This window comes from Odocoileus virginianus, chromosome 31 (genome assembly GCF_023699985.2).
Source record: "Odocoileus virginianus isolate 20LAN1187 ecotype Illinois chromosome 31, Ovbor_1.2, whole genome shotgun sequence".
NCBI classification, from domain to species: domain Eukaryota; kingdom Metazoa; phylum Chordata; class Mammalia; order Artiodactyla; family Cervidae; genus Odocoileus; species Odocoileus virginianus.
The window spans coordinates 2164070-2177898 of NC_069704.1; the positions used below are offsets into that span (position 1 = coordinate 2164070).

Below are 13829 nucleotides of genomic sequence, written 5' to 3' on the forward strand. Positions count from 1 at the left end.
AGCTAGTAAATGGTGGAGCTAGGTTTCAAACCCGGGTGTAAACAAATCTGTAAGGCCCACATTTTCCCCCAACAGCAGGTTTTCTTAGAGCCCAGGTCACCAGGGTCATCCAGGATGGGCGGCAGGAACAAACCGCTGTTCTGAGCAAGGTCATCAAGTAGAAATGTTTTCCCTGTTGTGAGTGGGAGCGCCCTCTGGTGTCCTTTCTTGGTACCAGCGTGAAGCCTTTTAACAGCATCCCCTCGGTAGGGCCCAGCAGGACCGCCTTGGTCTTCTCAGAGCCTGTTTTTCCACCTGGCTTCAGAGGCCTTCCAACTGGGAAGCAAGTAAGGAAGGGCAGCTGGGGAAGACGATTCAGTGCCCCTTGCTCATCTGGAAGTGACCGCGGAGGCTGCCTCTTACTAAGTCCATGCCAGGCTCCTCTGTCAGGGACATGCAATGTGGTCCCCACAAGCTCCTGAGGTTGCAAATCTCATCACCCCACTTTTCAGGCAAGAAAACTGAGGTGCAAAGAAGTCCAGCCCCAAGCCCAAGGTCCCAGCTAATTGGTGGAAGTTTTACCCCCAAGTTTGCCCTTCCCGGAACCAGCCTTGCCCAGGTCCCCCAGCCCAGGACATCCTGAGTGTCTATGGGCAGTGCTCACCCCGGGACCCGATCTATGTGGAGGTAAAGAGACAGTGGATCTGAAAAGCTTTTCCAAAGGTGCTGAACGGACACACCAACCACTTCCATGGATTCCTTAGAGAGGAGGAAATGGGAAAATAAAGAAAGAGAAAGACCCTTAACATTTTTTAATACATCTCTAAAATATTTTACTTGTTCAAGCATGTCTTCTATTTTTTGCCAAAAAAAAATATAGAAACTTTTCTTTTAAAAAAGGAAAAGGGTTATTCAATGTCATACATCTCAGCTCCAATAAATTCTCTGTATATGAATTTATAAATTAAAAGATACAGATTTCTAATGAGTGTGGACAGGCATTTCCTGATTAACTCCTTCTAATCTTACTGATCTAGGAAATTAGACTTGAAAGGATCAGTTAATACAAAAATAAAAGCAAGCTCTCAGGAGACATTAGTGAATCTCCAAGCATAAGGGGCAAGGTTTCTTTGGTAAAGTTTTACTATTTTTTATTATTTTTACTTTAATATTTAAGATTGCTTGCTGCTTTCTATGGTCTAATCATTAGTGGACAGAGATTGGCATAAAATTATTTGAACAAAGTCTAATAGAATATTTTTTTAAAAGCTGTTTTCCAAATTAAAGTGAAGATACATACATATATATATATATGGATGTATCATCGTTGTTTTATTTGCTAATTTTGCATCTGACTCTTGTGACCCCAGGGGCTGTATCCTGCCAGGCTCCGCTGTCCACAGATTTTCTAGGCAAGAACACTGGAGTGGTTGCCATTTCCTTCTCCAGAAGATCTTTCTGACCCAGGGATCGAACCCATGTCTCCTGCTTGGCAGGTGGTTTCTTCACCACTGCGCCACCAGGGAAGCCCACATATATCACGTGCCGCGCTAGGCGCTCGGTCATGTCCGACTCTGTGCGACCCTATGGACTGAAGCCCGCCAGGCTTCCTCCACGGAATCCTCCAGGCAAGAACACTGGAGTGGGCTGCCATGCCCTCCTTCGGGGGATCTTACTGACCCAGGGATCGAACCCGGTCTCTTATGTCTTCTGAATTGGCAGGCAGGTTCTTTCCCACTAGTGCCACCTGGGAAGCCAGGACAAATCTATATCTATATATAAATATACACATCTATATGTTCATATAGAGAGAGAAATTACATACCATTTGGTGTGTATCTCCAAGAGTAGAATCATGGGCAACTTTTACTTACTAAAAGCCTTATTTCCATGTTTGACATGTTACAATAAGCTTGTATTATACTTATACTCTGAAGAAAGGTAAAATCTATAAAGAGCTACTTTTTATGTTAAGCTCTTTATAAAACAAAGAAAAACCTACTGATTGGCGCTGATCCCCTCCACCCTCTAATTTCAGGGTTCCTTATCTGAAAACAGGAGGGAGGACAGGAAGGATCCAAGGGATTCTGTGGGTTTCCCACTGTGATCCTTGGGGCCACGGGCTTCCAGGACGCAGCCCAGCCCAGACTCTGCTGGAAGAAAGGGTTTCAAATAACCCAGCTCCTTGGGGTCTTTGGGGTTCTATCAAAAGTCAAGAGGAGGAGGAGGAAGAAGAGAAAGAGAAAGAGGAGCAGGGATCAAAAACAGTGCGCTTTAAGGATCTGAGGGTCACAGACCGAGATCAGACGGGCGCTAGGAAAGCCTTTCTGTGGCTCTCGTCCCTCCCCGCCCCTGCTCACACCCCGAGCACAGGACCGGCCGTGAGGAGCAGGCTCTCACAGAAACAAGTCTTGCATAACAAGCTCTGCTCCTCGGAGATCCATAATTGATGAGGGCGCCAGGCCGAGAACCTTGGGCTGGGCCTGCCGAGGGCGGGGGCGACCAGAGGACTTGCGGGAGGCGGAAAATGGGACTGGCCGTGCACCTCACGTTCCCACCGAAAGCCAGGGCCTTTGAGCACTGAAGTCAAAGGCAGGAGGGGTTGGGAACCGCTCCCCTAGAGCAATCCTCAGAGTACGGTCCATGAATATCTTGGGAAAATCACCAGAGTGGAGAGGAGACTTGCTAAATGTGCAAATTCCTAGGCTCCATCTGAGCTAAGATAAGAGACCAGAGAGCCTTCAAATGTTTCTCTGAACTAGGCCCTTCATATCTGGGTTTAAATCCCAGCTCAATCGCTTACCAGCCCTGTAAGCCGCTTAGTCTGTCCACAAGTTAGGTCGCTGCTGTCCGTATAGCAGCAGCAGGAAGCAGGCACTGCTGCTCCAGGGGCCTGATAAGTACTTGCTGGAATGAAGGACAAACGGAGCACATGAGAGCAGCACGCGGAGGCACGCGGGGAGAAGGGTGACCTCAGGGCCAATCTCTCTAGCTCCTGATTAAGGATTCCTTCCACTTTCTGCTCTAGGAGCTGCAAAAAGTCCTGGTCTTTCTCCCCGTCCAGGGCCTGGGCTCCAAACTTCTCTCCTTCTGCTGGCACCAGGGCCCGAGGAGACTCCAGAAGGAACGCAGAGCTGGACAGGCCTGTAGAAGGCGCTCTAGGGAGTGGTGAACTGGCCGACAGGGGGCGCGGGGAGGCTCCAGGGAATCCAACCCAGCTTCGCCCAGCCCAGGGCTGAGGCCCAGTTCCCAGGACACACCCCGCCCTCTGCTATCTCTAGAGCTTTTCCATCATCTAATCCCTGGTGTGTCAGCTGGGCAGACAGCATCGTGCTAAGTCACTTCTGTCATGTCTGACTCTTTGCGACCCCATGGACGCAGCCCACCAAGCTCCTCTGTCCATGGGACTCTCCAGGCAAGAATACTGGAGTGGGTTGCCTCGCCTTCCTCCAGGGCATTTTCCCCGCCCAGGGATGGAACCCACGTCTCTCAGATCTCCTGCATGGGCAGGTGGGTTCTGTACCACCTGGGAAGCCCTGGGGTGTCAGCTGGGCAGACAGCATCACCACCCTGCTAACACCCCGCTCCAGAGGACCTGGAGGCCCAGAGGTGGTCAATGACTCCTCGAAGGTCGCACAGCATATCAGCAGCGTAGATGAGGCTTAGTACTTACCCTGAACCCCTGCTCACGAGAGGCAGATTGGTGTACTGGGGAAAAGCTGGGCGTCAGAACATCTGGGCTCTGGTCCTGGCTCAGAGACTGACTTTCTCCGTGCCTCAGTTTCTCCTCCCTCCCTTCAAATAAGAGATCTGCCTTCTGATGTTAAGGCCAAAGCTTGTGATCCCTTCCCTATCCTGACCAAAGAGAACCCCAGCTATGCAATACCAGCGTTCCAGGAGCCCTTCCAAGATGCCAAGGCATCTTCCAGCTATGCCTTCACCAAATCCTCTCCCCAGGCCTGAAGGGCAGGTACAAGTGGCTCTCGTGAAACTGAAGAGGACAGGGAGACTCAGGGAGGCCAAGTGGCTTGCCAGAAGTCGCAGAGCATGTTGGGAACAGCCTCTTGGGGCTCCCAGCGTGGCTCTGCTCAGCCCCACCTGACTAGGGGCTGGAGCTCAGTGTCTTCAGAGTTCAAAAGACAGAAAGAGAATGGGATCAAGGGTCCCCTTTCAAATATCGAAAATAGGACCCTCTGTTGGCAGGGCCTCAGAACTAAAAGCTGTAGGCTCAAGCCCTGGGCATGCTAGGTTTGCCAAGGGCAAACGCCATGCATAGGGCATAGGGCACCTAAGGCCCACCTATTACTGCTGGGGCGAGGAAAACCACCTGGTGGGGTGATGGAAATTTTCTTCTCTCAATTTAATAAGAAACCAGAGGCTCAGAGAGGGCGTGTGATTTGTCCAAGGTCACACAGCTAGCAAGGGCCCGAAACTCAAAGCCAGGGCTAGCCAACTCCAAGGGCTAAGCTCCGCCTGTCTGCCTACATACCCGCAGAAGCCCGAAAGGCGGGCGGGCGTGAGCGAGCCCGGCCCCTGGTGCCTCTGTCCCCGCCGCCCGCTGCCCACCTTGTACTTGAGGCCGGACTTGAAGTAGCCGAGGAAGGTGGCCGACTCGAAGCCCTGGACCTCCCGATGCTGCACCGCCCGGCCGTTCAGGTGGTCGTCCAACTGCACGGTGAAGATGGCGGCCGCCCCGCTCTCGTCCTGGCTGCACTCATTGCCTGCGGGACGTCAGAGCGGCATGAGCCGGCTCCCGGCCAGCGGCCCCAGCCGCCCACGGCGGAGGGGTTGGGAGCCCCCAGCAGTGCCCGAGCCTGGCTGGAGAAGCTGGGAAAGGCCCTGCCTCTTGGGAGCCTCAGTGAATCCATCTGTATAATGGGGGTGGTGGGAGCTGACTCCAAGATCTCTAAGCGTCCTCCCAGCACTCACTCACCCGAAGTCAGGCCAGAGAGCACCAGGAAATCAAGCCACAGGGAGGGGCCAGGACTCACAGGGTCACACGGAAGAGCCGCGGCAGGACTTCAGGCTCCCGACTCGGAAGGGCAAACTAGAATCTGGCTGGAAAGGGTGGGTCCTGGGTTTCTAAGTCACCCCCAGTTCTGAGTCCATAGATCGTGGCTTGTTTAACCTTCACAACAGTCCTACGAGGAACTGTGCAAAGCTGGTGCAAAGCTGGGATGTGATGCTGGTGCAGTCAGCACATCCAATTTACAGAGACACTGAAAGCCTTGCCAAAGGGCAGAGCTGGGGTCTGGGCTTGGGGAGGCTGGCTCGACAGTCTTGGGTACACGTCACCGAGGGCCTGCCACATGCTCAACGCTCGGCAGTCGCTCAGTTCCCTTCGGCGCTTCCAGGGGCCCAGTCTCAGAGGTCTGCACTCTACCGCAGAGGGGCAGGGCCGGGGCTGGGGGCCGTCTCACCCAGCCAGTAGTGGAGGTCATACTGCAGGTTCCCATTCCTCAGCTGCACCGTCTTCAGGATGACATAGGCATCGCCTGTGAAGAAGTCTCCGTAAAGGTTGGGAGGCACGGGAACCAGGTCAAACTTCTCCACGCGCCAGATCTGCAGGCCGGGCTCCTTCCCCGCCTTCAGGAACTCGGGGTGTTCCACCACCATGCTTCCCGGCTGCAAGAGACAGGGCAGAGCCTGAGCGGCTCTGAGCTGCGGGGGGACGGGCCCTGGGGCACGAGGGAGGCTGCTTCCCAGCACCGAGAGCACCTCGCTTGAGCCTGACCTCCCCACCGCGTCCGAGGACGCCGTCCGCGAGGTGAGCACCGAGGGCCGAGTTTAGGCTGCAAGCCCTGCCCTGGCCGGCAGCTCCCGCGCCCTCTCGTCTCCCTGGTGATGGGGCACAGAAGGCTCTGCCTCCCTTCTCCCTTCCTGTCTTAGTGCCAACTGGATGCAACAGCTGAGGCACACGGAGGTGAAGCCAGGGACCCCCAGCTAGGAAATGACAGAGCAGGAGCTGGCCCAGACTCCAAGAGCTTTGGGACCACGGGGAGACCCCTCAGATGGCAACGGTAAATCTGGGGGTGGCCAGGGGCTCAGCTTAAACCCTTCCAGCATGCTCGGTGGCCCTGAGAAATAGAAGGGTCCTCATAGAGTTCATTAGCGAACTCCACCCTGCAGATCGGGAGACTGAGGCCCCAAGAGGGGAGGGGCCTGGCCCAAGGCCACACGGCCTGTCTGCTTTTGCTCTTTTTCCCCACGCCCCATCCACGCCCCCATCACACCTCCAAGAAGGGCCTAAGTGGCTGAGCCCAAGCAGTCTCCTGCGCTGTCTGCCTCCTCCCTCCTGCCCCTAAAGCCCCACCCCACCCCCAAATTCCATTTCTTGGAAAAGGCGAAAGGACGCAGCCGGGGTCTGCGGGAGCCTGTTGGAGATGAGGTGGTGGAGAACGGGGGACAGGCGGTCAGACCATGCACGGGGCCTGGAAACGGAGCAGAGCGGGGTGGTTAGCTGGGAATCAGAGGAGGGAAATCAGCAGGCGCAGGTCACCTCGGCCGGATCTGGTGGAAGGAGTAAAAAAACCCAGATGGGAGAACTCAGGCAGCGGAGTGGAGAACATGAAAGAACAGCTGGAGGGAGGAGAAACCCAAGAAGGCAGAGGCGGTGTCAGAGATGGGAGAAGAGGTGACAGTGATGAAGGGAAGCAGGAGAAGGTGAGACGGTCCAGGAAAGAGGGGGGAATCCAGGAAAGAGGGGGATGCGGTGAGAAATCAGATGAGAAAGAAGACTGAAATGAAAGGAGAAATCACAAGAGGCAAGGAGAGAAATGAGGCTGAGGGAAGGAGAAATCCGGCGGCAGAGATGGGTAACAAGTCAGAGGGCAGCGCAGAGGGAAGACATCCGGCCAAGGTGAGGTTAGCCTGTTGGGAGGGAAACAGCCAGGCTGAGGCCCCCACCCCTCCAGTGGAGCCCCGGAAGCAGCAAGAGATACTTACAAAGCAACAAAACAGTTTTTCCATTCTAGACCTGAATTACTCCCCTTTTCCTAGCGCTGTATCTGCAAGAACTTACAATAAAGAGTTACTCCGGGGGCCCCCCGGACACTCACCCGCGCCTGGGTCACCCGCCCCTGCGGCGCCCCCGCCTGGGTCGCCCCGCGCGCCGGGGTGGCCGCGCGGGCCGGCTGCGACAGCGCGCCCAGCGCCAGGACCAGCGCGCCCAGCAGCGCGCAGCGATGCGCAGCCATGGCAGCGACGGCGGCAGAAGACGACCCGGGAGGCAGGCAGGCGGGCAGCCGGGGCCGCCAGGCTCTCCCTGACCTTAAGTAGCCGCCCGGCCCACGCCGCCCAAGCCGGAGACCGCCCCGATTGGGAGGGCGGAGGGCCGGGCTGGGCCCCTGCGGGCCGGGGAGGGGCGGGAATCTGGGCTGGATTTTTTAAGACATCGGGGTTCCCACCGGGACCGACCCAACGGGCGGGGCCGCCCCTTCACTGCAGCTCCGGGGTGGAGACCAAACGCAAGGCCTGGCGCGCAGCAGGTGCTAATTCCGTGCACACTGCATGGACTCACGCAGGAACGGCAGGGACCCACCCAGCTTGGCTTCCTGTGTGATCCACGCGGGACCCCTCCTCTCTCCACCCCTCAGATCTCCAGCAAAAAACCACAGGCGCTAACTAAGAGGTGTTGAAGGTTTTCAGCATCACATGAACATCCTTTATGGACTGGGTACTATTCACAGCCCCATTGCAGAGAGGTGGAAACGGCTCAGAATGGTCAAGCGGTGTGCACACAACTAGGAAATGAAAGTCAAGACCGGCCCCCCAGGCGGTCCGCCCGCTTAGGCAGCATGTGGCTGTCACCAGCTAAGGACACGGTTCAGGGGGCTGACCTCCACTGGACCCTTGAGCAAGCCAGACAGAGAGGGGTGGACAGATCTCTCCACTTCTGGGATTGCAGGCTCTATTTTACTCAAAACCACCCTTCTTTCCTTCCTCATTAAAAAGTTACTTTTTATTCTTAAAAAACTATTTTGGGCTCCTCTGGGTCCTTGTGTTAGGACTCCTTGCACCAGGGCTTTCACCCGTTGCAGCAAGCAGGGGCTGCTCTCTAGCTGCGGGACACTGGCTGCTCTCTAGCTGCCGGACACTGGCTTCTCTCTGTGGTGCCTTCTCTTCCTGCGGAACATGGGCTCCAGGGCAGAGGGCTTCAGCAGTTGTGGCCCACAGGCTAAGCTGCCCCAAGGCATATGATGTCTTCCCCGACCATGTCCCCTGCCTTGGCAGATGGATTCTTAACCACTGGACCAGCAGGGAAGTCTAAAAGTTATTTGTTAAAAGTTTGTTTTTAATCAAAACTTAAAAGTCACTTTATTTATACAAAGTTTCACCTCTCAACCCCACTTACTTGTACCTCCAGGCAACTAACCCACTTCTAGCTTCCTCCTTCTGCTGATGGTTTCATGGTCTGCCTTCAGGTCGTCGTAGAGAACCAGCCTTTGTTGTTTGGGGTTGGGGTTGGGGTGGGAGGTTGTTTGTTTTGTTTTTGTTCTTGTGTTTTCAGTTTTAGGTCCTATCTGTGGTTCTCTCTGGGGAAGACAAGGATTCGAGCCTCCTCCCCTTTGCCCAGGCTCCCTTCCCATCCCTATTCTCCTACTGGAGACCATAAGTGCCATTCACACTCATCCAGGCCTGCTTCCCACCTTCAACAACCCCTCCTTCCACCCTCCCACTACTCTGCTGGACTCAATTTCTGTTTCCTAGTTCCCTTTGCATTCCAGATCTCCTCCTCTCTCAATAGCAGGGAAATACAATGACAGGGAAGAGAACAAAGGAGCTGGAGGCCTGGGTTTGATGCCCACCTCCACTATAAGTTACTTTCTTCCTCTCTGCCTCAGTCTCCTCATCTAGTAAATGGGTATAAAGTGGTTGCTGAGAATCCAATCAGTCTGTGTGTGTGAAAATGGCCCGGTCTGCCAGTGGGTAAAGGGGAGTTCCTGTCCTTCCCCATGAGCTCCGGTCATCTGCCCCAGCTCCTCCTGGAGCCCAGCTTCTGTCTCATCAGGTTGAAGTTCGCCCTCCATCACACACAACTTCCTCCCATTCATGGGAGACTGTGGGTCAGATAAAGGGCTAAAGGAACACTCACAGAGGAGATAAACCAGACTGCAGGGATTATAAGAAGGCTTTGCGGACAAAGGGACTTGTGACCTGGGCCTTGAAGGACAGGAAGGAGGGAGATTGAGAAGAGAGGCATTCCAGGGGGGAACAGCAGGGGCAAAGGGCAAGCAAACGCAGGCCACTGCAGGGACTGATAGGGATCCTGTCTGAAACACCGGGACAGGAAGAGATGAGGCTAGAGAGAGCGGCAGAGGTCACAAGGGCCTGTGTGCCGCTCAAGGGTCTGAATGCTTTTTTAAGACATATACGGGTATAGGCTAAGAGTTTCTCAGAGAGCTGTTTTTTGTTTATTTACGTATTTATTTTTGGCCGCGCTGGGTCTTCATGACTGCGAGCGGGCTTTCTCTGCTGCAGCAAATGAGGGCTACTCTCCACTGCAACCTGCAGGCTTTCCTTGCAGTGGCTTCTCTTGTTACAGAGCATGGACGCTCCAGCACGGGCTCAAGGGTCGCGGCGCACGGGATCAGCTGCCCTGCGGCATGTGGACTCTTCCCAGACCAGGGATCCAACCTGTCTCCCCTGCACTGGCGGGTGAATTCTAAACCACCGGCCCACCGGGGAAATCCCTGAAGAGTCTGAATTTTATCTTAGTGTCCGTGGGGACCCACAAGAGGTCCCTGACTTCTCAAGGCTGTATGTCTGGTCCTGGGCCCGCAGACCCTGCACTGGATGTCTCTGGCCTAAACTCAGAGAGCTCTTCCCTCTCCCTAGGCATCTGGAGGGTGATAAAACCCCACTGTTCTCATACGCGCCTGATGGAAGCATAACCCAGTTTCCCCTCTCTGGAGAGCAACTGACATCTATACAAATTCAAAACACGCAATGGGACCACAGTGCCATTTCCTTCAGTATGGCTTACAGAGGAACACAAAAATATATGTGCAAGGATGTTCACTGAAGCATTGTTGGAAGAAAACTGGAAAGGACCCAAAGGTCCTGGTTAAATAAATTATGGAGCCGCCATACAATGGGCCACTCTGCATCTGTGGAAAAAGAGCGAGCTAGCGCAGACCGTGCCCAGCACCCAGCAGGCCGTCAGCAAACACGGAGCGATCTCAAAAAAGCAAACTGTACCGCGACTCTGCTGTGGCTCCTCTCTTCTGGTTTACAAGGGTGTCTGCTTCTGCATACATATTGTCCTTAAAAAATCACGGAGAGTAAACACCAAACTGCCAAGTCAGTTTGTTTGAAAGACATGAAGAAGTTGGGGTTAAGCACCCACATCACTGCAGTTGGCGTGAGCGAACACTTTAGGGTGATGAAACATTCCAACACTGGATTACAGTGATGATTACCCAACCGAAAAAGGTACTAAAAATCATAATGCTGTCAGTTTACAATGGGTGAATTGTTAATGTTAATTACACCTCAGTATACTTGTGTGAAAAAAAATTTCAATGTGCTATAGTGTTTGAAACTATTTACTAGTGTTTCTCTGATGTAGTTTTTTTTTTTTAAGACTGATCTAGGGAAAAAAAAAAAGACTGATCTAGGAATAATATCTTAAAAACAGATACAGTAATATCTGCTCATTAGACAATTTGGAAAATTCAAACCAGCAGGAAGAGGAAATTTCCTTGTCATCCCATCACCTCCACCCCCCACCCCAAGTGAACCTGAGCCGGCATCCAACCCAGCCGAGCAGTCCCTTTTTTTTTTTACCAAGCAGTCCCTTCTGCTCAGCTGGTGATTAACAGAGGGCTGGTGTGGCTTGGCCTTGGTCCCAGGGGTCACGGCCTACCAGCCCAGGGTCACTGACCCCAGGTTAATGATCACAAAGGCCCCTGCAGCTGTGCCTGTCACGAAGCCCTGAAGCCTGGGTCCCTGGTGCTGGAGACCCGAGCAACAGGCCCTGACCCCTGCCCTCGGGGCATCCACAGCCTGGAAACTCTCACTGCAGGGCAGTGATGTGCGGAGACTGTGATGGGACCACAGGCCCCCGGGCTCCCTGCCTGGAAGAGGATGTACGAGTTCAGAAGAGCAGGGAGAGTTTAAGTGTAAAAGAAAAACCTCTTAAGTAGGAAGGAAGAGCTCCCCACCCCGTGCCAGGCTTGCCTCTGCTGCTGATTTCCTGGGTGACTTTAGGCAAATCACCGTCCTTATCTGCTCTTCAGGGTCTCCATACGGAAAAGAACGGCAAAGCCCTGACGCTCTGACTCTGAGCCTCATTTTCAGCCCCAGCGCTCCCCAGATCCTGGCTCTGCAACCACATCGGGAACCTACAGGTCTCTGAGCCTCCAAGTTCCCACCTGTAAAACGGGGACACTTGTCCAGGGTGCCTCTCCAGGTCCTTCTGAAGCACAGTGCGGAGCCCCTGACCTGCACAGGGCGGGCACAGCATCCCAAGTAGCTGCATGCCACCGCACCTCTGGGTCTGGGTATCTCTGGGAGAAGACAGGGAGGAAAGGCGGCCGGCTCTGACACTCAGTCTCTTCACAGCCACCAGGAAACAGAGACTCAGGGAGTTCCAGGCACTTGCTCAAGGCCCTTCAGCTGGAACAAGGCGCTGCTGGGATTCAAGCTCAAGGCTGGCTGGCCCCAGTGCCCGGGTTCCACCTGGGGCTCAGCAGGGCCCCCAGCACCATCCCACCTGGGCAGCAAGGGAACAGCAGTACCCATCACAGGGGAAGGGCTGCAGCTGCTGACCCAGGCAGCCCTGCCTGCCCTGCCACCACTCGCCACGAGAGCACGTCCTAGCCCCTGCCCTTCTCTGAACCTCAAGAGATCCCCCTGCCCTCTGATCTCAGGTGTTCCTGGCTCCTGCCTAGCGCTCCACACAGTAGGCAGTTTGCAGCATCCAACCACATCCCTGCGCTGGAGCTGGATACCGGACCACCACCTCCCACCACCAGCCGTGGCCTTGCCCCCTTGGAGACCTCAGGCTCGCCTCTGTGCCTCCGTGGGCCTCCCAAGGCAGCTGCCAGCACTGGGAGGAGGCAGCCTCGCTCTCCGCCCCCGGCCATGGTGCACAAAAGGCCTCGGCCACTTGGGGAAGACACCGCCCTGTTCTTTTCTCTTCGCGCCAAACACTGTTGTTCTTGATTCCCAGGCCACCGGCCACTCACGAGCAGCCCTCTTTTTCGGAGCTTGTTTGCTTGCTGGCTCACGGCTGGGTTCTGGGTCCTCCTGGGAACACCCGCCCTGCTGGCCGGGGTTTTGTTAAATAGGACAACAGTCAGTAAACAGAGAAGCCAGTTATGAAATCTGGTAAAACTGGACAGGGCCTCAGCATGGGGAGCCCTGGGGACTTGAAAGAACACGTGTTTTAGAATCTGGGAGACTCAGCACCTGTGATCAGGGCCTCAGTTTCCTTATCTGTAAAATGGGGAGTGAGGAGGTTCAAGGCCTGACACACAGCACAGTCGGAGCTCCTAGTGCCCCGTGTGTGAACACAGCCTCTCAGCATGTGCTCACCACGTGAGAGCAGTATAGTGGTGCCTGAGAAAGGTTACAGGTTTCAGTGAGAGTCCTGAGCTCAGGTCCCGGCTGTGTGACCCAGAGCAAGTTGCTTTCCCTCTCTGAGCGCTGGGTCATTCACTTGTAGAAAGGGACAGTACTGCCCAGTTTCAGGGTAGCTGGGAGCTCTGGAGCAAGTAGCCCAGAGCAGGGCTTATTTGTAGCAATGTTCTATAGATCACCCTCTCTTTGCAGACTGTGACCCCAAGAGCAAGAGAGTAACTTCTCAGAGTCACTTAGCGAGCACCGTTCCCAGGCCAGAGCCGAGGCCTGAGCCAACGACAAGGCCCCCGGGAAGGGCCAGCTGGACCTCTGCCCTGGCTCCATCCATCCCGGGCGTGGACAGCTGTTGGGGAGACGGCCAGTGAGGCTTGGCTGAAGCCACCTCCAAGAGGCCGCCTCTCCCAGGGCCCGAAGCCACTGGCTTTTTCCCAGCCTCCGGAGGCTACCCCACATAGTGCCGAGAGCCAGGACAGGACGTTCAGAAAGGGCTGGCCCTGCCGTTTCCTGACCCCGTGCCCTGGGAGCAGCCAGATCTGGCCACGGGTGTGAGCCAGGGCCCTGCCTGCCAGGGTCCCCTTTGGAGTCAGTCTCCCCCTCTTAGGGGAGGCAGCAGCCTTGGGAAGGTGCAAACAGCTGCGAACAACCGTCTCCTCGCTGTCCCAGGACCCCACCCCACCAACAGGGAAGTCCAGGCACAAACGCACATCAGCGGCAGGACAAGGAGGCCCAACTCCAGGCACTCTGAGGCAGGACCAGTAAAGATGGGGAACACGGCCTCCGCCTGCCAACCTCCGGGGGCAGCAGGGCCTACGGGGCCCCAGCCAGAGCCAGAGCAGCAACAGCTGCAGGAGGGAGCGTCCTGCTGCAGAGGGGAAGAGCCTCCCAGCAGGAAGAAAAACAGCCTGCGTGACTGTGCAAAGAGCTCCTGCCAGGGAAATCTGGGTATAAATCCCTGATCTACCACTTCCAGCTGTGTGGCTTCAGCTCTCTGAGCCTCAATTTCCTCATCTGTAGAATGGGATTAGAGTAGCTTCTTGCTAGGGTTGCTGTGGGAATTTTATAAAGTAAAAGACGTCCAGGGCATAGCACAGTGCGAAAGTATCAAGGAAGCTGTGGTGGCTGTTTGCTGGGGGCTTGGGAAGCCTCTGCTAATATCTCTCTGACACTCAAGTTCCTTATGCATAAAATCAGCGTTAAAATGTCTTTTCAAAAGGTGAGTGGAAGGATTTCCCTGGTGGTCCGGTGGGTAAGACGCTGTGCTCCCA

General features: G+C 55.0%; 1 protein-coding gene across 3 annotated transcripts in view; it reads right to left on the reverse strand.

The window, feature by feature from the left end:
- The window catches only part of GSN (gelsolin), a 55370-nt gene that overhangs the window by 19658 nt on the left and 21883 nt on the right, over positions 1–13829 (reverse strand). Inside the window, exons 3-5 of one of the 3 annotated variants that reach the window (XM_070459178.1) lie at positions 6925–6995; positions 5400–5604; positions 4546–4700 (exon numbers count right to left, since the gene is read on the reverse strand). In XM_070459178.1, the coding sequence (XP_070315279.1) occupies positions 4546–4700; positions 5400–5604; positions 6925–6948 (384 nt within the window). In that variant the 5' untranslated portion in view covers positions 6949–6995. Of the gene's footprint in view, positions 1–4545; positions 4701–5399; positions 5605–6924; positions 6996–7037; positions 7233–13829 lie in introns of those variants that run through there. The other 2 variants (XM_020893599.2, XM_070459179.1) reach the window with 2 other exon arrangements.